Raw genomic sequence first — 25,739 nt, 5'->3', positions numbered from 1 at the left:
TTTTTTTTTTTTTTTTTTTTTTTGGATTAACTGAATGAGGTTTTAATATGGTCTCTTCTGCTATGGCAGGTTGACCCACAGGATATTACTTTTAATCCAGTCCCTTGAAGATCTTACATCCTCAGCCTACTAGCCAAACAGCTTACAGAAGTGATCTGTAAGAGATTTTGGCACAAATCAGCTTGGTTGCCGTTACCTGGTGGGATTACAGCTCTCCGCCGCGCCAGGTTTTCTAAGACTGACTCTGCTGTACCAGCAGTTAAATCACACCAACTTTCAAGCATGATAAAACATGAAAGGCTCAGTCTATACCAACAGGAGAGAAAGTCTGTGTACTGATATGGCACYCATAGTAAGAGATCTCTCTGTTCTGGGAACAAAAATCAGAGATAAATCCAACCCTGGCAATTTATCTGTCCCTTCCAAACCTTGAAATTGGTGGTAGACATTTCGATTCAATGCCACCTCTAATAGGACTGGTTAAAACTGGATGTCTTTGCCAAGACCCGTAGTTTGAAGGGAGAGCCTGGCTTAGGTCAGCAGTGGCGCTTAGGAGCTGTGGTCAAACTTAAGAGCTGTTTGACTGCTCTCGTGACCACTGTCCACAGCAATGGTGGACAAGAAGGGCCTCCTGCTCTGCTGCCTGGAGCTGACTGGCAGAGCTGTGGCAGAGGTCAGCTTTGCTCTGCTGCAAAAAGCAAGGGAGAGGCTTCCTCCTGTGGGKTTTTTAACTTGTCTTATTTTACAGGAGCACTGGCTGTTTTCCAGCTGCTGTTTCCATTGAGCTGACCCACATCCCCTGGCAGTCTCCTCTGCATGTTGAATGTTCTCCACTTCCCACCCTAAGCTGGTGTGCCATGTTGCTTTGGGCAGACGAACAACTGCCACTTTCCATTCAGTGGCCAGCTGTCCTTCACTGGTGGGGAAAAGTGATTTATACGSAAGAGAAAGCAATAGTTGGCACAGCCCAGAGGCAGGAGTCAGCAACACTGGATTCGTTTCACCTCYGTGGCTGATTTTTTGCATGACCCTGGGCACGTGTGTGAAAATTTGCTGTGCCTCACTTGCTCTGCCTCTACAGCAGGAGCTGCCTTCACTGAGGGGGTGTGATGAAGGCAAATTGATATTACTTTGAGGTCAAAAATCTGGAATTGAGCRGAAACATTCAGAGGAAACCATTTTCTCCTTTTTAGCAGAGTTTAAGTTCTGTGGGGGAGGGTTTGGTGGGACCTCTCGCTTGGCACCTCCTGAGATCAGCTGTGTTTTGTGCTGCTTACAAGCCTGACTGCTGCAGGGAGGCTGCCTGAAACTGGGCCGCAATCCTTATAAGGCATTGCAGCATGGTTGGGTTTTGGTGTGAACTGGAATGAAACCACCCTCTGAAATGCTAAAATTCCCTGCACAGTTCAATTATCCTTGAATTGGCCRGCGGGGAAATCAAAGTCTCTGGATCTCTTCCTCCCTGTTAAATATTAATACAGCACGGTGATACCAGGCAGGAAGGCATCCCCTCGGGTCAGCTCTGTGCAGGAGGGGCTCTCTTGGCTGTGAAGAACTGGTGCCTGACCAGAGAGAGGTCAGGSACGGGGGACTCTGAAGTGATGTGACTTGCTCAGACTCCTTGGCAGCTGAGTAGCATGGGCTCTCGGCCCATGCTGGGCCACGTTTCCTTTGCCAAAGGCTCCTTCAGCAAGAGCTGACACGTGCCGCGATGTCATATCCCACATCCCGTCGGAGCTTACCGTGCGCTGGGGCATTTTGAGAGGAGCCAGGAAAGGCACCGTGCCCGTGTGCCCCGCCCCACTGTCTCCTTTGCCGAGGGAAGTAGCGGAGTGTGAACGAGAGCCCGTGTTTTACATACGTGCAGGCTGCCTCCTCGCYGCCGGCCCAGGTGCAGCTGCGGGCTGGGTGCGAGAGCCCCGTGGGCTCTGCTCGTCACGGGAAGGAGCACCGAGGCGGGGCAAGGACAAAAACAACGAGAGAGAACACCTCCCGTTGGGAACTACGGTGTGGAGGGTCTGCTCGAGCCTCTGGATCCCGACACACTCTCAGCGCTGCAAAGAGCTGTGCCAGGGCCAGCTGAAACCCCTGTGCTCAGGCATGCTGAAAAAACCTAAAAAACCCAGCTAGCATTAAACAAGCCAAGGAGGCTTTTCCCATTTTCTATCACTATGGAGTATTGCTTTTCAATCTTCCCGTGAAAGCTCTAGCTGTGTGCTCACTCTGCAGTAACAGGGTGACAGTGCCACGCTGTGACTCGGCCTGCCTTGCTCCTGCCCTGTGCTTGGATTGTTGARACACCTTGCATGTTTGTTGAGGGCTGGCAGTCCTTGAGGCTCTATCACTGTCTGCACTGGTCAGCTGGAAGCTCTCCTGAACCTCTGTGCTGGCCACTGTCCTAGTTTTGACAGAAGCATTGGCATCGCCCCAATGTGAATATTCAATTTCCCCYGCCGCCCCGCTATGTTTCTTTTTCTCACTCTTCCAGAGATTACAGACATGCAGCCAGGGCTGCATTTGCCTAAGCTCAGTAACAGCCTGTGGCTCGTGTGACAACGGAGCATCTCTCTTTAAAGTAACGTGCCAGAATCAACTAATTAATCCTCATTCCCCTGTGGGACTGAGGGGTGACTCAGTGCCTTGTGCTGTTGTGCTTTACAGCAGACGACCAAAGGCACTGGAGCTAGGGAAGCCCTGGGATAGCACAATGTTGCTCTGTGCCTGCACACCAGGTACCTGTAAAGGCTCAAACTTGCTCATTTGTCTCCAGAACTCTATAGCTACGCAGGGGATTGAAAACTGCAACCTTAGAGACAAGGCTGGAGCTGCCATCACCTTGCTCTGGAGGGAGTGGATTTACTACCTGATGTTCCCTTTTTACCTTTTTTCTTCATTATAACCCAATTTGGCCATCCTGAGCAATTCTCCCTCCTGACCTACAGGTCCTTCATTGCACCCTGTGTATGTGTCTGGGTGGGAGGAGGAGCAGGGATGCTTAGACTCTGTTGAAATTGAGCTGTGCTGGTGTTGCATGACCCTCTTGGGCACTGTAACCCCCAGCATGCTGCATGCCAGGCTGTGCTAGTGTGCCATGGCAGCCCTGAAGAAGTGCAAACAAACCCCGACACCTGGCCTTGGGCTGCCCTGGCATCCRTCATGCTGCTGTGTGAGCTGCTTGCAGAGAAGGGAGGGGGAGTTGGCTTGGCTGTTGTGTAATACAAACCTAGTCCAAACACAAGTTTGCAGGCTGGGAAGTGTTTGCCCGATCCAGGAGGGAAGAGGAAATCCCTCTGGGACAARGGCTGCTGCATTGCATCTTCTGCTCTGTGTTATGAAGGAGAGGAAACATGAAACGTGTACTTTCTTCAAAACCAGGGTCTTACCCAGGCTGCATGTAGAGCATCACCTATGTGAGTCCCCCCTGAAATGTGCATGAGCTGTGGTTTGGCTGAGCTCAGCCACTGCATGGGACTAATACATAGTGATGGTGTCCTATAAATTATATAGTTGGAATGTTTGCCATCTGCTCTGCGCTGCAAGCTGAGTGTGATTGAGATCTTCCCCACTTCCCAAAGCTTGACTCTCTTGCCAAGCTTGAGATGTGTGTGTGGATCTCCTGTAAGTGGTTCTGATTGAATCAGGTAAAGAGGGAATTTTTTAAGCAGGCTGCAATGTTCCCTGCACCCGAAGTGAGAGCTGGAGCAGCGGCCAGCATCCTATTATGAGGCTATGAGTAAAAGTGAGTCTGATTTCATGTTAATTAGGTTCTAAAGGGACTGAATCTTGATTGCAGTGGTCATATCAAAGATTTAAAATAGTAATGCAAAAAGCAAAGGAAACCCCACAGTGATTCATATAAGAAGGGGAAATAAAGACAGTCATGGAGGAAGAAGGAGTTTGAGGGGGCCTGAATTCCTCTGCTGCCCAAAAGCGGGAGGGGATTTGAATCAGATTATCCTCATTAGATGTCTCTTTAAAGCATCATCAAACCAGATGAATGGTCTGGGGGAGAGCTTGCAGGCATGGTGGCTGTGATTATCACCAGGGATTTACAGTCCTAGTTATCTAGCTTAGAGACAAGATTATTAGGGGGTATAAAGCTGTTCCTGCCCTCAGCCTCTAATGTGCATTTTTAAGTTGGGTGATGTGAGATGCTACATTTCTGCACAGCCCCTTGGAAGCCTGCTTGTGTCCTTGGTGGTCCAGCCCTCTGCAGTGCTGGGGTGCAGCATGGAAGGGAAAGGGAGCTGTGCTGGCCAGATCTGCCATGGGGATGGACAGGCAGCCTTCCCTGCGGACTGTGGCGAAGGGCAACACCTCCCGTATAGGTGCTCAGACTGAGATAGGAAATGGGGAGGGGATCTTGGGAGGGRGGATTGTATCCGCCTGCCTTGGCAGAACTGTTCACTTCCCACAGCATCTCCCTTCCTGTGACAGCCTGTGTCAAAGCAACTCATCCTTCCAGCTAGAGTCTTTGAGGCCCTAAAGGCTCAGAAGTCAATGAGGCTGTTAYAGAGGGAACCCTTGTGAGCTGTGGGGAGGGCTGTCCCCTTGAAAGGGCATCAATTGACATAGCACACAGGTTCCTTGGAGTTCACCTGCAGGGGTTGTGAATGTGGCACAAAGCTGCTGGCAGTTACTGTCCACCTCCTCCTCCTCCTGGGGCTGCAGCAGCTCTTCACCCTCCCGTTTGTCTCCTTCCCTGCTCTGTGTTGCACCTTTGTTTCTTCTCTGGGTTTTGGCAGGATGGCCAAGGCATTGTGCCCAGATGCCAGCCAGGAGAGGAGGGGCACAGGCAAAATCCACCTGTCAGCTCTCTCCTAACATTGCATCCTTATGCAAATGAATTCCAACTCATGGAAATTCATAACATTATTCTGCACTCAAGCCTGTAAAAGTAAAATCACTCTGGCCTTTTTACACCAGACCAGTATCTAAAGGTACATGGGAAGCCAAAGAATGTTGTAGAGGTACTGGGGCAAGCGTGGCTTTGATTTTTGCATCTGGAGTTGTCTGCTGGAGATTCATGACTTCAGAGTGTGTTGATGGGGCTTCCCCTGTGAGTACTGGGGAGATTTCTGCTCCAGCATAAGGGAAGCCTGATCTGACAGAACCTACATGTTCAGAGCTTTTCTTGAGGCAGCACATCACCCTCAGCCACTGGTTTTGGTTTTGATGCTGGAGGTGCTACCTGGCCTTGTCACTTCAGCATGTGAACACTCCGTATGAATAGCCACAGAACTATTGGGGTAAAACTTGGGGGGCACTTGCCCCCTGCCCTCCCCCCACCCCAGTTGCCCAAGCGGGACAGGACAAGCTCCCACTTCTCCTCAGGATGGGGGTGGGGGCAGCATCCCTGCCACAGGCAGAGTGGGCAGGGAGTTTGTGTACTGTTAATATCCAGGCAGAAGAGCCAGGCTTAGCTAACACTGTGTTGCTCATGATGGGGAGGCGCTTGCAAGAGCTGGGGCAACCCAAGCATTGCTGAGTCCCCCCGACACTGCAGAGCACCAAGTGCAGCCAGCATGCTGGCTGGAAATATCCCTCACTCTTCCCCACCACCCCCGGCAGGGGAGATCAAGGACTCAGCTCCTCCAGRGCTGGCTGGATCAGGAAAGGGAGGTTTTTCCCATGTCCCCTGTGTTGCTGTGTCTCTCTTAGACTCTATGGATCAGAGAGAGGGAATGGGCAGAGGGAGTTTGAGCCCAGGAAGCGCTGACCCACTGCTCTGTAACTCCACCRGGCTCTTTAACTGCGAAGCTTAATTTGGGTGTTCAGCTTTATCCCTGCAGGGGTCCAAGGCCCCTTGCAGAGGGAGCCAAGGACATCTGCCCATTTTGCTTTAGCCTCGTGGACAAGCGCAGCTCCAGAGACATGTAAACAAGGAGCAGAGAGACAAATTAAACTCAGCAGGGTGGGGCACTGCTGAGCAGTGTCACAAACCTTGATGAGGAAGCAGAGCCCCTACGGAAGGATCTGGGATTTGGRGTGACTGTGAATCCTTTGGGACCTTTGTTCTCCCATATTATTCCAATAATCTTCCCAGATTTTTTTCCCTAAGCCCACGCGGCTTTAAGAAGGATACCAGTGGATTCTGAAGAGGATGTTCATGCTGCAGCCCTGAGAAACCTGCTCCTAAGAGCCATAGTGAGACTTTTTGGGAAGGGATGTTTTTCACCAGCCAGTGCAGGTGTGTTGGGAAGGGGTTCTGGGACGAGGTGCCAGATGGGCTTTGGGAGTTGGCTGCAGCCAAACTATTCTAGTAGCACCATCTGAATGCAGGACAGAGGTCAGGCTGTGCCGAGATGTTCCCAAGGCATTGGGTGCATCCTGTCAGAGGTTTGTCCTGGGGTAACTGGGTCTGCTMAGTAAACACCTCACAGCTTCTCTGACAGACAAGCCTTTGGGTTTCCGGTGTGCACAAGCACAAGGTGAACTTTCGGGGGATATTTTCTGCTACATGTGGTTTTGCTTGTGCGTGCATCAGTCACTTCACCTACCCCTGATAGCAGAGGAAGTGCTCACATGARTCCAGTCACTCATGTGTGCACGAGCCCTTGCAGGACACTGCCATCCCTCCACGCTCCCGGAACACCCATACTGCCATGTCCACCACAGCGATCTCAGCCGATCCGAGCTGACCTCAGCCAAAGCCAGCCCTCCAGGTGTGGGATGGGAGCAAATGGCACTGGAAATCGAGCTGTCTGACTCTGGGATGAAGACATAATTCTTAAATCTCTCATTTTATATCTTTTCTGGTTTATTTGTTTAATAAAAGGACTCAGTTAGCCAGAGACCCAGGCTCCTGGGGCTTTCATTTCTCTGCAGAGGAGATAAGAAAAGCACATTTCCTTATCCAGTGAGTCATTTTTTCTGCTCTTTAATTATGCATTTGTGCGATTATCAAGCGTATTCAGCTCTGAGATGCAAACAGCTCAAACTACTCACCAAGCTTTAACTTCTACTATTCCAAAAACKATCAGCCACAGTTATGAAGGGTAAGGGAGGCAAAGATGGGGGAGACAAAAAGGRAGATAGCTGATGCCCAGAGCCTGGGGCTTTGCTCATGAGCAGACCCACGTGTTGAGTGCTGTTGAGGTAGTCAGTGCTGGTTTTCTCCTTGAATAAGCATTATCATGTGTAAATTCAAGCATATCATCTTGGCCCAGGAGGAGGCAGACAAGCTGGGAAGAGGGCATGGAGGACCTGTAGAGCATGATAAAGAGGGCTGAGAAAATTGGGGGGGAATAGGGTAAGGTCAATGGCAGCAAGGAGGCCGCAACATCCTTCCCTGTAACAGGACCGGGGAGCACCTTATTCACAGGAGGGCAGGATGGCTGYCATCACTGGGCTTCCCACTATGCATTTGAAACTTCAAGTTTTCTTTCCGTGTACTGAGATGGGAGCTGTCAGCTCCTGAGCTTTAATATAAATCTCGCCCTCCATGTTGAAAGGAATGTGTGGATTACTCGGTTTGGGCTTTCCCAAGTGTGCATATTTTACTGGAGGGCTTACAGACTTAATCTGTAAGCGTGGTMGAGCAGAATCCGGGAGCCATTTCCCACCCCACACTTTTTGCCAAGCAGGGAGGAGAGACAGGAGGTAGAGGGGCAGGATGACAGTCCTATGGTGGGACCCACAGAAATAGGGGCTGGGGATCACTGAGAGATGATCCATATGGGGGAAGTACAGTGGGGGCATTTGAGAGGAGAGGAAAATGGGAATGATGGAGGAGCCTTTGGAAAAGGAGACTAGCAGATAGAAATATCCCAGRGCAAGAGGAACAGCAAAGTGTGTGGAGCAGGTATCCTGACAGAGAACTCAATGTTTTGTGGTGGTCCTTTGCCTACATGCATGTCTTCAGCCCGACCAGCCCACAAGACAAGGTATTTTCTGGGCCCTAGACCCTACCCTCACACTTCTGAAAGCTGCCTACTGGGGATAGTGAGGATTCCAGGTGCCCCCTCTTTGCCAGGGCTGGCTCCTCTCCACTGTGGTGCTCACATGTGGATTGGAGCAAGCCTTGGCTTTTATTTATCTCTATGCTGTGGGTCATGGCACGGAATCACAGCTTTCCATCCCCTGGAGCTGCTCCTGGTGCCCTTCTGCTGGACACCTGTCCCTCCAAATCCCATGCCTGCACCCAAGCCCTGGTCCTCACTTGTGGTGTGCAAGAGGCAGAAGATCAGCTWAAGTGGGATGTGGAGAGATGTCCTGTTGTTTGAGCCAGTTCCCCTGGCAGGTATGAGTAGGGGCAGTATCCAGGCAGAGGGTGCTGGGYTGGCTGTGCCATTTGTGGCTCAGGGCTGTGCTAGAGAGGGAAGTGCTTGGTGTGCCCCCGCTCAGCTGGGAAGTTTTGACTAAGATGGAGTGGGAATTACTGAGCCACAGGCACAAGAATGATGGCCAGGCTTCGCAGCTCCTCAGTGCAGCCCACAGCCCTCTGGCAGCCAGGAGTGGCACAGGAGTGAGGGAGCAAGCATCTGAGCACACTGGCTGCAAGGGAAAATGAAATCAYGGCAGGTATGGAACTGGTGGGCAGTGACCAGTTTTTGATTAGGACTTTGGCTTGTCTGGAGCCCCACAGTGCCCAAGGGGAGGGCTGAGACTGTGTTGGGGCTGCTTTGGGACTGCTATGATACAAATTCCTCTGGGAATGCAACTGGCAAGGGGGGAGATATGCTGTAGGACAGTTCCTGGCCTGCAGGGCATGGGGTACTCAAGAATTACACTTAGGCTGAGATCTAGCTTGGGGAGCTGGTGACTGCATCCCCCTTGGGGCTTCAGGGGGTGGGATGTGGAGGCTGTGGGCTCAGCTTGCCCAGCAGTCACTGGAGAGGAGCAGGCACATTCAGGGACCAAGTCCTCATTCCTGTCTCAGAGGATCTCAGTTGCACAGTGGGGGTGCCTGGTCACCTTGAGCCAGAGCACCCTTTGGATTTTTTCCTCGTCTCCTCCCAGCCTTGGTCCAGGACAGTGGGCAGCAGAGGCCTCGCTGGAAAGAGTCCAGATGCTGTAGCTGCTGGAAGGACGTGACTCTAGCAGTAAAAAATTAGGGGTCTCCTGGCTAAGGCAGGTCACTGATGTTGCTTCCCTCAGCTGAGAGCCAGCCAACAACTGTGGCTGGTCCCTTTCTTTCCTGTGGAGTGACAAAATAGAGGATGTGACTTTTGTTCAGTAGGAATGGAAGAGATCCACCTACAGCACTGAAGTCCATCTCTTCAGATCTCAAGCATTGAGCTTTAACATGTGGGTACTGATGRTGGAACATTTCTCTTGCCCCTGATCAGGAACACCTAAGACCGGTAACAGTTTTTTTAGTCCCTTCCAATGGTTTGGGGACCAGGCTTGCTYGGTGTGACCTGCTTTGCCCATGCCCTGGGCATTTACTGAGCAGAACCAGATCTGAGCCCTGGAGAATGAGACATGGTGCTGAGGAGCCATTGGTCTAGGTCTGTGATAAAGAGGATGAAGAGAGCAAGGTGATGGAAKGCACCGTCAGTAGGGCTGGAGAACATACAGTTGGCATGCCCTCAGARCAGTCACTGGCAGGATATGTCCTGGGGGCTGTGGGAGCTTTTAAAAGGGAAACATCAGTCCCCTTTCATTCTTTTCTCCTCTGGTGCTTTTCTTCATTTTCAATCCAAGCCACATCYGTGGCCCTGGGATGGAGTCTTGCAAAAAGATCTGTGCACAGGAAAGCCTCCTGTAGACACTGGAGGAGGCTGAGGGGCTTTTCACTACAAGCAAGGGAAGGTGCAGGCTGGGGGACACCCCTGGGCTGGGGGCAACATGCAGGTGGGCAGGGGAGGAGTGAGGATTGAGGGGGTCAGGCTGGGACACAATGCCGCTGGGTACGAGGTGCTGCGTGGCTGAGGCACACGCGGGGATTTCAGAAGCAGATTTTGGAGGAGGGGGGTAGTTTGARGGCACATTGCACAGGCAGGCAGGGGTAGGGCTTGGTCGATTGCTCTCCTCCTCCCCAGTGAAGATCCGCCCCAGGCCGAGCACAGCGATTGTGAGCCCCAAGGGAGAAGACGCAGCTTGACAGACTGTATCTCCCTCTGCCACGGGGCCTGGGGCGCTGCGATTTCACACTCGGGCGGCCCTGTCACTGCCACGCCATGCAAGAGCTGGGCTCTGACTCCCASTCTGCCATGTCCTCGTCAGGAAAAGCTGCCATTGCCCCTTCCTGCCTCCCCTTCGAGTGCTTCGACACCCTCACCAAGTCGTGCATCAAGTGCTCCGACCTATTCAAGGACAACACAAGTAAGGGGACAAGGGCAGCTGCGGTCTGAGCTCCCCAGGGCTGGGTGGTGGTGGGTCAAGAARGCTGGGGTGGAAGGCACCTTCTCCTGTGGAAGTGGCTGGCAATGGAGGATGAAGCACTGCCTTCACCTAAAGCAGAGGGGAAGAGGATGGCCAGTTCAGTGAGAGGAACATGGTGTAGGGAGAAGTTGGATGATGCTCCCCAGGGTGAGGCTCACAACCTGCCCCAGGGGTGACTGTGGGAAGAACAGCTCTCACCTCCTGCCACCCAGGCATGACAGGGAGCAGGATAAGGGTCTCATCAAGCAGGGGGACGCTTCATTGCTGGTCGTGGGTGGGTAGCAGTTAAGTGCCACACCTCTCTGCCACCACAGCCCTCAGGCCAGCTATCCAGGTGCTGCTGCCCTCCTTCCCAGCTTCAGCTCTCCCCCTCCTGACACTACCGGTATCTCGCCCCACAGCAGAGCCTACCCTGGCACCCAATGTGACCAGCACCTTCCTGATCTTCGGGGTCCCAGTGGTAGTGGGGATCATCCTGGTTCTGGCTGTCCTCTGTGCCTTCCTAGCCTGCAAGGTGGGAAAGAGGAGGAGAAAGGAGAAGGTAGCGGATGAAAAAGACAAAGGTAGGGGACTCTTCCTTTCCCTCTCACAACACCCTGAGAGCTCTGGGGTATATGGGATCGTTTACTGCTGGCTCCCCTGAGGCACATCCCTGTCCAGGCTAGCTCCTCCACCTCTACATTGGCTTCAAAGGCTTTTTGGGGCATCTGAATCACCACCTCAGTGGCAGTGTCCTGCATTCCTTGGGAACCTATGCCTGTACCTGACTGCCAGCAYGACCCTACTGAGCCATCCTTCCCTTTTGCTAGGTCTCCCAGTGCCTTTGTCTGCTAAAAGCATGTACTGGCACCATCCCCTCTCCACAGGGGACACCTATGGAACACTAGTAAGTAGCTCTGTGAGCTCACTGGTGAGAGCCCTCTCCCCCAGTAGCCAGAGGGCTATGGAATGAGGGTTGTGGGGGCASTGGTGGACAGCCAGGTATGCTTCCAGAACCAGCCTCTCCCCATGAAGCTGCAATGGGGGTACTGTGTGGACTGCCCAGCTTGCTTCTCGTGTTTGGATGCCCAGCATCCTCCAACATGCACCCCGAAGACCCCCCTGGGGTGTCAGGGACAGCCCCATTGACAGTACACTGCAGCACTACACAGAGTTATCTGGTGCATCAGAATTAGGTCTGGGGTTCCAGGCATGGGGCTGAGCCTCTTCTGGCAGGGTACTTCCAGGAGAGTAAGGCTGCAGTGCTTCATGATGGCTCATTTTGTTGGGGAGGCTTTTTCCTTCCTCGGGGACCCCTGCACTGGCACTGACTCAACCTTGAACAATCTTCTCAGAAGCGGTCTTGCCTGGCTTCACTCCTCCCCTTTCCCAGGAAGAGGGGGTATGGCTCCCTGGGACCCCAAGAGGGGCTGCCTCACGGGGATGCTGGCACCCACCACTGCCCCATCACCCAGGTGGGTGTTCACAGCGGGACAGCTGGTCCTTGTGCCCTGACAGACCKGGGGGTCATTACCCGAGGCCTTTCTGCGCTGCGAGAGCCCATGACGCACATGCTGAGGAAAAATACCAACAGCGAAAGAGAAGGGAGAAATCCCATGGTGAGGGTGATCTGGCCATTATGGAGAGTGTAGGAGGCACTACTCAGTCTCCTGTTGCATGCCTTGGTCCCCATCCCCCTCGCTCCCCAAGGCTACACCATAGCAAGCCCACTGCTGCAGCACTGGATGTGTGGAAAGTGGCAGGAGGCTTGGGGCTGGAGGCACACGCCTGTATTCGAAGTGTGTAAACAAGTCTATTTTTAAGTGGGAGGCAGTCGGGGAGGGCAGGCCGCCATGGGCTGGGCTGTTCTGCTGCCGGCAGGGTTTAGCAAGAGGACTTAAAGTGGAAGTGCAAGTTTCAGCCTTTCTCCATTGTCCTTCAGCAGGGGGAAAACCCCATCAGTTGTAAGCAGGAGCAATTCTGCAGCAGGAGAGGTGTGGTGGAGACCTTGCAGACTCCTCCTATTCCAGCTCCATCTTCCCGCCTAGGGACAGGACCCTCTCCCTGGCACCTGCCTGGAGGTGCCACTTTGTGGGCCCAGTAACCCCCTTTTCTTGTCCCTTCCCAGAAAACATAGATGCTGCCAGCTCCCTGCCCAGCCAGGACCCTGCCGTGCCAGAGGGAGATGGTGCCCTGAACCCAGCCCCATGCCTGCATCTTGATGGGAGCCTGAAGATGTCAGAGCCACCCAGGAAATCCAGGGCAAAGCAGAGGCCATGCTGCCAGGGCAGTGCTGATGGCAACGTCGTTCTGCTCTCCACTGTGTACTCCCGGCATGAGGAATGCAACCACAGCTTCCCGCTGCCCGCCACTGAGCTGGGGGCCACAGCACTGGTCACCACCAAAACCACCCAGAACTGTGCCAGAGAGGAGAGAGTCTGAGGGCAAGGGGAATGGGGCTGGAGTGTTCTGGCTGATCCCTGTGGACACTGGCAGCCTGTGCCCAGGATGAGCAAAGCCTTCCACGGGTATGAGCTCTCTGAGAACCAGGTTTTGCCTTTAGTAAGATCAGCTTTTTAAGATAATTGTCTTTTTTGTGCTGAGTCTCAGGTTACACTTGTAAATGCTGGAGGAAGCCAAAGTGGATCACACTGACTTACAATGAACTGTTGACAYCTGCCATAGCTGAACTATTGGGAGGAGGCAGAGGAGACACGGCTGGTAAGGATGGAGTGTGGCAGGGACTGATGTGCCATTTGCAAGGCAGAGATTGTGTCTGGACAGGTCTCTTGCTGGATGGGCAATTCCTGAGAASATGGGGCTGCAACAGCAGAAACAGCAGAGAAAAGGAAGATGGGAAAGGAAGCAGGGAGTTGCTTTAGGACCAAATCCCCCACTGAAGTTGCTCAATTTTTGCTGCTGACCTCAATAAAGGGAGACTGGAGGCCATATGGAGCACGGCACAYCCAATATCTACTCCATTTACAGTGCCGCATCTTCTGCACTCTGTGACACTCAGGTCTCTTCCCTCTGGACTCTCTCACACAGTGGCAGGCATCCACTGGCACTCACGGGAACCCCCTCCACAGCAGGGTACCCTGGGGACAGGAAAAAAGTTCTCTTCCCAAGCAGTGAAGAGGGGAAAAGTCTTTCCTTGCTTTGACCTAGAATCCCTGAAGTTAGGGAGGACCAGGTGCAGGCAAGGGAGACAGCTAGTCTAGAGCAGCTGCCTGAACTCGTCATTACAGCCCCAGACAACCATCACTTCAGCTCACTGTTGCTGCAGAAATACCGCGTGTCACTTAGGATGGATGTTTCCACACTGCACAAAACCAGTCAGGGAGTGATGCAAGCGTAGGCAGGATGACTTAATTTATGTGAGTGTCCTCAAGGCTTTGCCTGGGTGCCAGAGCTGGCCGGCGTTGCTGATCCCAGGCATTTGCCCATAGATGGGTTTCTTCGCCTGCCTGTAAGTGGCTTTACTGTGCAGGAAGGGCTCTGGGAAATGAACTCGTTAGTGTGGGATTGCTGATTCTGAGTAATTACAGCAGCAGATCCCCCTTGGCTGAACAGAGACTCTGGGTTGGGTCAGAAGTTCCTGGAGAAAGTGATTAGTCAATTAGAAGTGCTTTTGGGGAGTTATTTACATGAAGCACCATCTCTGGGGTTGCCTTTCCTTAGCTGAGGTGGCTTCTTCCCCCAGGAGKCTTTGGACACTGAACAGAGCTGGCCAACAAAGGTATGGGAGCACTGACATCAGGCATTAATGGGCCACTGAGTGCCATAGTTCCCAGTAGAGTCACCTGGAGGGWCTGTGTTGAGGGGATGTCCCTCCGATAATGGGAAAGCGAATCCCCGCCCAAGCCTGAGTTCTCTCTGGGGCTGCAGGACAGATGCTACTCTGTCCTTGAAGGGGGACCACCTCTCATCCTCTGTCTGTGCCACTGGAGCCAGACTCATGGCATCTRTCCCATAAAGGCAACCACAGGCACTGCCACATGTGCCAAGGCCAAAATTCATCACCACAACTCCTCTCCCAGACCTTAACACACTGGTAGAGGTGAACCCTCATCTGGCTGAAGCTCCATGATCTAGGATGGGATGGGTTCCATCTCAGGCTTGGGGCTGAGGATGGTGGAAGAGATGGGCCATGTGCTCAGGGACTGTCTCCTGGGGCTCCATACACCTGTGACAGAAACTGTGGAGGTTTGAGGGCTGGGGTCCCAGTGACCCACAACAGCCCTGCTGCCCTTTGCAGAAGGGGTATTCCCATGGCATRAATCAGACCTGTCATCCTCATGCTCCTCACCCAAACCTGTGAAGTAACTTCAAACGACGTTTGTGCACCTGGAGTGGGGAAACGAACCGAAGCCAGCTTGGGGGATGTTTTGTCACTAGAAGAAGGACTGCTTGTGGGAGACAGAGCAACCTGTTTCATGGGAGATGGGGCTGAGAGGGAAATGAAGCAGAACTGTCAGAAGCCTCCTCCACTTCTCACCCAGTGACAGTGGCAGCCCAGCCCTGTCGATGCGCTGCCCATCCCAAATGATCTGGAAATTTGAAAAAGAAACACCCATACAAATCCTATTGGAAAAGCCCCTCTTTCTGCTCAGGTAAGGACTTCTGCTCTCATTTCAGCTGGAGCTTAAGCCAGGCATCTCCCTATATGGGATTCCACCAGCATTTGCAGAGTGGCAACTTGATCCATACTGTATTTGTGAACCAGTGAGTGCCCCTTGGATCCCCTCTCTGTTGTGACATGTGGAGTGTCCTCCCCACATCGTGTCTGCCCGACTCCTGCTGTGTTGGGGCAGTGCTCCCCTTCTACCCAATCTGCCTAGGAGAGATTTGTAACCTTCACTGTGCACTTCCCTGATGTACAGGACAAAGGGTTGTCCCTCTTGTTTGCATGGGAAGCCAAGGGAATAGAGACAAAAAATATGGTTGTAAAAATTAAAGAATAAAGTGAACCCATTGTCAGCACATGCTCAGAGGTCTGAATGGGGTCCCCATTTTCCTGGCTTTAGGGGTCTCCAGCATGATGGTCCTTGGGGTACAGCAGGGCTTTGAAAAAAAGCCCTGACCGTGGCTTTTATAGCACATTCCCTATACATGGCCACCTGCACCCTGGCCACCTGCATCTCCCCATGGCCATGCCAGGAGCTGGCCATTAGCACAAGGACTGGGGAAAGTTGGTGGGTTTGGGTTTTTTGTTTGTTTTTTGTTGGGGGTGGGGAGKGTGCCTGTCTTCGACTTTCCTCAGCAATTTCTCACTTCCCCCTGTGAGGCAGGAGCTATACTTCCTCCYCAGACTGACACCCACCCCACTGCCTGCACAACTGCCTAGAAAGGCTGGTGAAGCTGGGACTCAGCTGGCTGCAGGGGCACAGGGTTTCAGAGAGAGACAGGGGAAAGTCTGAGGAAACCCCTGGGCAAGAAAAAGCAGTTGAGGCTAAACCCCTCCCTCACTGCCAAATCACCTCAGCATTTCCCTAGACATTTCAACTCCACTAACCGTGTTTTGGTGGAGGTCATGAGCATATTTGAACTCCTGCAAGTCTCAGCAACCATGCTGGCAAAAAAGGAAAGAAGCCTTGGGATCCCTAATGGGATGTGGGTTTGTTTTCATCCATGGTTCTAGAGATAGGAGCCAGCTGGCCAACAGTGTGTGGCGGTGTGAGGAGAGGGGACACCTGGCTAAGGGTCTTCTGCAGCCGCCAGTCAAGTCTGCCAAACCCTTCTCAATCCCACAGGGTCCCCAGACTCCAAAGTCCTCAGCTTTGCTCCCTCACTTTCTCCTCTCCACTCTCATTACTGGTTCACCCACCAGTTCAGTCTCCTGACAGTTTACCCACAGACTCAACTACACCGACCTAAAGCACCCCCTGACCCCKGCAGACCCAGCTTGCCCCTCCGTGGGCTTTCTGTGGGTGCTGGGCCTTGACAGAAGCTTGGGCAGGCAGGGCAAGTGGGCACCATTTCATCCCATACCTGAAGTAATGCCCCGATGGCCAACATTCAACAGGGTCCATCTGTCCCTGTGTACAGCCTGATTCCGCCTCTTCTGCAAGAATGGGGCCGTGTCGCCACCCCATCGTCTGCTTGCAGGATATGGATCCCGTCCCATCCCACAGGACCTTTCACATCACTCACTTCCCAGTACCAAGCCGTGGCATGGGGACACGTGGGTGACCCTGCAATCCTTGGGGGACACCCATGGGAGGCTGGGSGTGGAGGAGAGAGGTCAGCAGTCCCGGGGCGCCTGCCACGAGGTGGCACTGACACCACACAGTGGCCTGCAGGGAGCAGCGCGGCAGGGCCAGTGTCCCACGGCAGCCGCGGGGACCAGGGAGAGCCAGGCAGGCTTGYGGCCAGCCCCACTTGTGCCAGATGAAAGGGTCTGACTGTCCAACCACACAGCCCATCACCATGGCTTCTGGGCTGCCCAGGAGAAATGGTCACTTGGAGCTGGACACCTGTGGGCAGAGCAGGCATGGGCTGGTGGCGCAGCCAGAGGCACATGGAGCTGCTGCTCCATCCTTCAACTGCACTGAGCATCTCCACCATCGTCCTGCTCCCTGAGCAGCCCGTTCCCAGTGGTGTCAGGCCTCTCTGGGCACTCTCCAGGACACGGACTTGCCAGCCAGCACCTCTCCTCTCTGTCCCCATGTCAGTTTCTACCAAAAAGGGAAATATTGTGCTACTCACCAAGCTCCCCTGGTGGAAAAGGCCCAGGGCTTGAGGGAAGGGGCTGGCCCAGCTCCTGTGCAATTCTGTCAGGGGACCACAGCCTTCCTGATGCTGCTCATCAGCATCCCTCCCTAATTGTTACCCAGTGCCTAATGACAGTAATTAGGAAGAGCGAAACTGCCTCGGGACTGGAAGCGCTGACGGAGTTGGGGGAGACAGATGGTGTTCGCACTTAAAGAAAGATTAAAAAAAAAACAACAAAAAATTCCACTCAGCTTCGATCAATCTCCTTTTCCTTTGCTTAGTGTCAGGATCACTTAGGTCCTCAGGCACTCCARGGAGATGCTGAGATGTTGCATTGGTCATTTTCAAACAAATGGCTACACACACACACACAACCCACAGCTTCTCTAGTATTTTAGAGTGCGAGGCCGCTGTGGGAGGGGGCACAGTTCCTGCCCAGGTACCTGGCACGGAGGGGGTTTCCTTACTGCTTTTGTGGGCTGATGCTCTCCCCTGGGGCCGCCCCCATAGCTCCCCGCTTTGCTGGCTGTGATCAGTGAGCAGTTTCTCTGGGGTGTAACGTGAGGGAACAGCCCAAAACCACCTATGGGGCTGTGGTGAGCAGACAGAAGCTCTTCTGGAAGAAGGAGCTGGCCAAGGGACAGCCCCGCATTCTCCCCATCATTGTGGAGTGTAGACATCACAATGGGATTTCCAGGGAGCACCCAAAACTGGTGGGGACCAGAGCAGTTGGACAGGGACTGTGATACATTCATTTTCACCTTCCTGGAGAAACCCCACCTGCAGAAAAGCCCCTCCAGACTCTTTCACACAGCCCGTTTCCTGAGCCCTGGGGTGATGCACCTGCCTCCAGAGCTACCTGGCAGACTGCAAGTGGATATGAGTGGGCAAAGTACATTGGGGTGTGAGGAAAACCCCTTCCCGACCCTTAGCAGCTGTCCCAAATSCTCTCAAGGTGCTGAGGCCTTTGTCCCCCATAGCACCCCGGGGATGCAGGGGCAGGGATACACTAGGTACGGGGGCCACTCAGCCTCATGGAGTATACTCAGCCCTGTGCTATGGCATCTGTTGCTGAGCTGGCCCTGTTCAGGGGATGCTCCAAGAAAAGGCCCCAAGGTGGGCATAGGGCAAACCTACACATCCTCTGGGCTTTGTGGGGGGTACCTTCTCCCTCTCCCACAGCAAGTGAGGTCATTTAAAACACATTCTTCATCCTGGTCACAGCTAGCGAGGCACGTAGAAGCTCACCGAGTGACACAAACCTCATGTGACACCTGAAGTGATCGGTGGTGACAGGCAGATTGTGCTGGGAGAGCCTCTGCACTCCTTTTGAGGTGCTGCTGTGACAGGGATTGATCCCCCCCACCTCCCAGGGGCACCTCCAAGGAATGCAGGGCTCTCTTCCTGCTAGGAAGTTGGCTTTCCCAGTGAGCTGTGGAAGTGGACATGGGATGTGGAAGACCCCCAGAAGTAAGGGTCCACTTTTGGACACACCAAAAGGATCATCTGGGCAGCAAGGTGGCTGGTGCCAGARCTAGAGCACATGGCACAGCCTGCCCTGCTCCAAGCTGCATTGCATCCTCCCCTCTCTCCCGTGCTTTATGTGTTATCCTCTTTCTCCCCTCATTTTCTGAGCATGGGGCTGTGACGAGAGCCCAGGGTGCAGCCAGAAGCGTGCAGAGGGAGCAGGTYACCAGTAGTGGGGTGCTATGGGGACAGAGCCCCATATCCTTCATCCGCTGTCTCCAGTGTCAGCTGCCCACAGCTCAATRGCTGCCAACAGGAGCTGTTCTGAGCCTGGATCAATAGGCAAGCACAGGGGTTTGAGTGACACCCACGGGAGGCACGTTCAGAGGAAGGCTGCAGGCAGGGAAGAGCAGGTGGGATTCTTCAGGACATTTCCCCATCTTCCCCCCCACCCCCCCACCCCGTCCTGTAAGGGTTTCAATGATGCAGATGTCTTTCTCATTTCCTTCCCTAYGGGGGTTGCAGTCTGACTGGGTCCKGCTACCCAGATGTTGCTTCCTGATTTGAGAAGTGCCGGCATTTTGTGGAGTGGCAAAATTCCAGGATGAAGGCACCTGCAGCCAAAAACTGTAGCCAAGACTGAGCTCAGGATGGCAATTTAAATAGGGGTTTACAGTGGGGGTGACATAAAAAAGATCATCTTCCTCCTCCGCCAAAAATAATTGCCATTCTTATTCTGTGACAATAATAATATTTGGTAAGGCTGCTAATTTTTTGTGAAGTGAGGRTAATTTTAAAGCTGGTGATTTAAATGCAGCACTGCAAAAGTTTTTGGATAATTAAAAAAAATTAATGCAGTTTTCCTTTACTAAAAGGTTTGCATTTGCAAACCCCTCTGAGGTCCAACAGTTTACCATTAGCAAATTTGCAAATGATATTAAGTTGGAGGGGAGTGTTGATGTGCTGGAGAGTAGGAGGACTCTGCAGAGGGACCGGAACAGGCTGGATAGAGGGGCTGAATCCAACAATATGAGGTTTAACAAGATGAAGTGCTGGGTCCTGAACTTTGGCCACAACAATCCCCTGCAGTGCTACAGGGTGGGAATAGCGTGGCTGGATAGCAGCCAGACAGAAAGGGACCTGGGGATATTGATTGACAGCTGGTTGAACGTGAGCCAGCATGTGCCCAGGTGGCCAAGAAGGCCAGTGGAATCCTGGCCTGTATCAGGAATAGTGTACCCACCAGGGAAGTGATTCTTCACCTGTACTAGGCATTGGTTATGCCACAGCTTGAGTCCTGTGTCCAGTTCTGGGCCCCTTAGTTTAGAAAGGACAGTGAGATGCTGGAAAGTGTCCAGAGAAAAGCAATGAAGCTGGTGAAGGGTCTGAAGCACAAGTCCTGTGAGGAGCAGTTGAGGGAGCTGGGGGTGTTTAGCCAGAGAGGAGGATGCTCAGGGGTGATCTGATCATTCTCTACAGCTCCCTGAAAGGAGGCTGTAGCCCAGTGGGGGTCATTCACTTCTCTCAGGCAACCAGTGACAAGACAACAGGACGCAGTCTTAAGCTTCGCCAGAGGATATTTAGGTTGGGCATTAGGAAGAATTTCTTCATAGGAAGTGTGATTGGGCATTGGAATGGGCTGCCTGTGGAGGTGATGGAGTCACCATCCCTGGAAGTATTTGAGAAAAGACTGGACGTGGGACTCAGTGCCATGGTCTGGTTGACAAAGTGGGGTTAGAACCCAATTGATTCTGTGATTCTGTGGCAAGGACCTCAACACCTGCAGAGAGGATGCAGTCTCCTTCCCTGGAGAAAAACGAGCACAAGAAAGATGGCTGCAACTGGTCACCTTTGCTGGCCCTTCATGGCCATCACTGCCCTCCCTTGAGGGTGGTCCTAGCTTATTTGCAGCGTCAACTGATAAAAGCTCCAAATGAGAGGGAGCATCATTTTGACACTGGACAATCCCATCGTGGACAATCAGAAAGAACTGGAGCCATGGATTAGGATGAGGGGGAAGAAGACACCCATTAACTCCCTCCCAAGACCCCCTCAGAGCCATAGCCACAGCCCCTCCCACCCCCTTAATATCCTCCTGACAAATTCCCTTTTGTCTTTCTTCCTGTCCCTCACCACTAATAACAAAATTAAATCTATAAATGTTGCTGGGGTGACACATTTCCCAGTGTATTCCCAGGAGTGGTCTCTCTGAGTTTCTGATTTGCTATTCAGCTCCTCAATTATTTATCTCTTCAAGGGAATAGGAAAACAAACTCAGCGAAGCAAACTTCATGCCCTGTAGTGACACTGTGAGTTATTAAAAAATATAATAAAAATTCCCCAGTGAGTCATTTAAGATGCACTTAAGTAGCTCCAGCCAGGGAGATGATAGTCATGACTAACTGTTTACAGCCGGCACTGGCTGGGGGAGGGCCAGTTGCAGGACAGAATCTGGGTGCCCTCATGGCATTTCCAGCAGGGATGTTTGGGGGGAACCCTACTGGTGAAGGATAAACACTAAATGTCCTCATTTACAGTTAAGGGTGGCTGCAGAGTAATTGTAAGCTCCCTGTAAGCTGCATGTGTTCTGGGGTGGCAAAATGAGGTGATGCAGGGGATGTGGGGGATGTGGGAAGTTACAGAAACTGGTGACATGCAGGGGGTGAAAGAATGCAGGAGTATTTGAGGTGCAGAGGGATGCAGAGGCATCTGGGGGATGTGGTCAGTGAGGGATGCAGAGCTCACAGGGGAACGCAGTAGATGCAGTGATGAAGAAGATAGAGGGGACTGGGAGGATGCAGGGCGTGTAGAAGGATGTCCATCTGCAGGGGCAGATTATGCCAGAGGGCTGCTGAGAACCCTTTGCCCCAGCACTCCCCGGCCCACCTGAGCCCTGTTCCAGTTCTGAACTAAATGGCCACGGGAGCAGCAGTGAAAAAGCCCCCTAAACATCACCTCCCTGTGACAATAAGTGTCCCCTGCAGCCATCTGAGCACTGATCCCATGCTCAGGAGAGACCCCCTTGACCTCTCCACCTGCTGCTTCTCACATCATGGCCAGTCCCCTCTGCTCCCTCAGCCACAGGGACCTGCTGGGGCATGTGCAGTTTTCCTGCTCCTGGCCCAGAGAGTGGCAGTGGAAACACAGAAGATGGTTAAACACTATGCAGGGAGCGTGTACGGCCCAGCAKGGGTGGGCTCCAGTAGAGAGAAACTGTGGGGGAACTGCTGGCCTGGGAAGAGTTAAGAGGAGCTTATCTTCAGCTCATGCCTTGCTTTCAGCCAAAATCCAGAGCCATCCGCAGCTAAAATGCTCGTGCCTAAATTGTGACGTACTTTGAACTCAGGTTTATGTGCACTGTCACAGGGACAGTGTTGAAGCCTGTCTTGCTTCAAGGCTTTCTGTGATCCAGCTTCCACTCATGAAGCCCAAGAAAGAGGGCGGGTCCATGCAGACCCCTGCTGTCCCCCTCTGCCCAGGAGCCTGTATGCGGCAAACGCTCACTTGGGCAGCGCTTAACCCCTCGCTCYGCTGCCCCCGCAGCCGGGCACGGCCAACTCGCTGCTCTCCTTGCATGCCGCTGGCACACCGGGCTCTGCTTCAGCTTGAATGCTAGGAAAAGCAAAGGGCATAATTTTAGGAGAAGCGTGTGAAATGTGTTCTGGCAGATCAGCCGAAGAGCTCTCCAGCGCAAGGAAAGCATTAACATTTGCAAAAGGTCCTTGCAACAAAGCAAGAAATTCCCAGCAGGCAAATCCAGATGTGGGGATGTACAAGCCCTGGGATGCAGACAGGGATGGGACAGGTCCACTGGTTTGAGAATGGTTCAGGAGCRTCCCAGGAAAGAAATGTTCCTGGACAGGAATGTTACACTGCAGGGAAGAAATGGTGGAGGCAATCAGAGTGGGAGGGACCGCTTGCTCCTGGCTGGGATTGACAGCATGCAGAGGTGCGAGGGGATGGATTTAGGCTTGGATGGGACAGGATCTCCCCTGGGTCTGAGCTCCTTTTCTCCGTCAGCCCCTCTCCCCCACATGATGGATTTGCAGAGAAAGGATGGGAAAAAAACCCTGAAGCCTGCAGCCTGTGATTCATCCTTACTATATTTGCACATATTATTAGAAAGATGAAAATATAGCCAGAGCTGGAATTACAGATTTAGTAAGCAAGACTGCTTATTTCAGCATATACAGCTTCTCCCAATGACTCTAACTCTCCAGGAGACCAATTTACACCCTCACTACCATTAGGGCATTGCCCTGCACAGTCTACTTATATATCTGGGTAGATATATYGAGCCAGAAAGTCCTTCAGGGACAGCAGTGTTTGGGTTCTGGTGCTGCCCACTCAGCATGCTGTGCAACTGGCTGGTGCCCATAAACCTCTGCCTCAACATTCAGTCTCCTGCTAATGCTCACCCAGATTTTGAGGATATATCAGACCATGAAAGCCATAGGCAAGAGAGGCATGTTTGCTTGCTGCTTTGCAAACCTTCTCCATCTCTGACAGGGAGTTTGGAATGAGTGAAGAGGGAGAGACCCAGAGCTTGTCAGCTCCTTGCTGAAACTCACTCCAAGCCCCCATCTTTTTATGAACAAATTATTAGCAAATCCCACAAGTGCCTTCTCTTTGAACCCACAGATCTCCATAATCATGCCCTTGTCCCCATGCCTGGCCAGTGGGCTTTACACCCACCAGGTAGGGAAAGTGGCTGATGCCTCCCTGTGAAACCTCTCTGTGCTATCCCATGTGAGGAGACCTGGTGCCCTCTGTGAGCCTGGCCACAAYACTCTCCTACACAGGTTCTTCTTCCTCCCTGAGCTGTTAGTAGCAGTCAGGTGGATGGGGTACCTTCTTTAAGACCTTTAGGATTGCTAAGAAACCAGATTCATTCAATATTTTTCTGCCTGCCAAAGATGTATTTCAAGGTTTAATAAAGCAGCAGGCAGCTGTGTGACCTGAAGAAGACCAAATAAAATACCAGGTACCTACTGTGGTTGCTGGTCTCTAGCATCCTGCTAGCAAAGCAACTGTGTGCTGAGCCCATTCCAAGTGCAAAATCTTCCAGGTAGAGGGGCCAGGAAGGCAGCACCAGATCCCTGCTGCCAACCCAGAAAATCGTGTTTTCCCATGAGATGGCAATGCAGTGTACGGAGCAGCTCAGGGCAGGGAGGTGAGGAGAATTCCAGGATCTCTCTGACTGCAGTGGGACATAGCACCACAGGGATATGACCCCAACAGGATGAGCAGTGCAGTGACACAGATGTTTCGGCAGCAGTGCAGTGACCTGSACGACTGAGGTTTGCAGGGAAGATTTCCTTGTGTGATGTTTATGTCCTTTTGCTGGAAGTAAGGGAGAGCCTCTGGGTTTTTTTGTTGTTCTTGTTGTTTTGTTTCTTTGTTTTTTCTGATTGCTTCAGCCCAAAGGAAAGAAAGGGAGGTTGCAAGGGAGCTCACTCTTGGRATGCTGTGTGACAGGAAGCTCTGAGCAAAGGAGACCCCATTGCGGTTGTGTTTGCTGTGAGAGACAYAGGGGACTCCACTTTTGGGATTGCAAAATGCTGCATGACCCCAACCACTCACCAGAGAGGTGATGGCACCCCTATTTCTGTCCCTGGCCTCCTAGTGAACATGTGGGAGGTATTTTTATCCTCCTGCCAGCTCCCTTAGTCACCGGTGCTTGCTTTAAATGGGTCAACAGGGAATAAAGATGCAGCAGCCCTTGCTCCCTTGCTGTCTGTCTTGGAGCACATTTACCGGCAGCACTGACTCTTCTTCCTCTTATACTCCATCCTGGCCAAGTGCAGTTGGAGACCCAGGAGAGGACTCCCTGGCCAGGCAGTGTCAGCTGCAATTAACTCATTAAAGGCCGRTGGTGAGGCAGCCCACCTGCAGAGTTGCTGCACATCAGGACAAGAGCTGTCACCCGCGACAGCAGGGACAAAGGTGGCTGCCCTGATGGTGGCAGAGGCAGTTATTGGGGTGGATGGATGCACAGGGGAAAGCGGCAGCAAGAAAACTGCATCCACCTCACACGCCCCWGGCACATGGATACAGAGTAGCAGGGATGGCTCTGGGGCATTTGGGGTGGGTATGGCCCTCCTGAGCCATTTGGGAAGGAGATGAAGTTCACTAGGAGAGTCCATAAAGTTTGTATCTGCTGCCAGCAAGGTCACAGAGCAGATGTAATACATGACCACATCGTTTGACATCAATGACCCCAAAACCATGGTGATCTGCCTGGGCAGTGACATTTGCTACTGTGACTTCCTGTGCTCACTGCCTCACACACTTGTACACCTTGAGATCATGGTGCCAGCACCATGTTTCACAAATTTGCATTTGATGACCATGGGAACTGCAGCAAACCTGGGCTCTGCCTGAGCACTCCCCTGGCTCCAGCCCCGCTGCCCTGGTGCAGCCCAGGTGATTCTACTTGCAGTCATCCATCTTCCAGCAGCAATGCTTGCTGGTCACCATTTAAACAATTTAAAATGGTTTGTTCTCAAAGGACGACAACAGAGATTCACATCTGCTCCCGCCTGGCATTTCAAGGGTGAGATTTCCACAGCAGTTGCCTTTGTGGCCAACGCCCGGGTTAGAGGGGACAGCGCTTGACTCCAAGGTGACCTCAAGAGAAAGCGTGGGGTGAGTGCAGCACCCAGGGAGATTTGGGCCTAATCCTTGTGACATCTTATACCCAGAGAGAGAGAAAAACAGCAGGAGACAAGCTGGGTGCGGGGAGGAGGGGGGCAGAGGGGGCAATGGCTGACAGAACCAGGCAGTCGCCTCCATCACATTTAAGGGAGTTCGTTTTCCTCCTGTCTCCTCAGATCTGTCCTCCTGCTGTGCTTGCACAGAGCCACGCGGCTCGGCTGCCCTGGGGAAGAGGCGAAGGGAGGGGGACCAGCTCATCGGGAGATGTCCTGGAGAGGAGCCACAGCTTCAGGCACACTGTGCAGAGGGGAATGCACACCCTGCTGTGAGCCAGATGGAGRCTGGGGGCTGGCAGCCTGACTGGGACCCCCACCACAGGGGGAGTGGGATGGGTGCCGGCAGCCCACCACTCCCACTTCAGTGGAAAAACATCTTTGCTGCAGGAGGAGTCTGCGAAGTCCTCCCAGGACACCAGCAGCTCTCTCAAGGGGCCCTGGCAGAGTGTTACCCTCAGGCACCTCAGGGCAGGAGCCAGGCCTGCAAAAAGCCAAAAACTGCCATAAAGATGGTGAAAGTAGAACAAAAAGAAGGAA

General features: G+C 52.8%; 1 protein-coding gene across 1 annotated transcript; it reads left to right on the top strand.

Moving 5' to 3' along the window:
- The first annotated feature begins 10,124 nt into the window (after positions 1–10,124).
- On the top strand, positions 10,125–12,913 carry LOC130585973 (uncharacterized). Its single transcript, XM_057386672.1, has 3 exons — positions 10,125–10,269; positions 10,731–10,892; positions 12,437–12,913. Exons 1-3 carry the CDS (start codon positions 10,125–10,127, stop codon positions 12,748–12,750), a joined length of 621 nt encoding a protein of 206 aa, XP_057242655.1. The 3' UTR covers positions 12,751–12,913.
- Positions 12,914–25,739: the final 12,826 nt, after the last annotated feature.

This window comes from Malurus melanocephalus, unplaced genomic scaffold (genome assembly GCF_030028575.1).
Source record: "Malurus melanocephalus ecotype Western Australia unplaced genomic scaffold, MMel_1.1 scaffold_17, whole genome shotgun sequence".
NCBI classification, from domain to species: Eukaryota; Metazoa; Chordata; class Aves; order Passeriformes; family Maluridae; genus Malurus; species Malurus melanocephalus.
The sequence above is the reverse complement of the archived record's forward strand: the minus strand, read 5'-3'. Positions and strand labels throughout refer to the sequence as shown.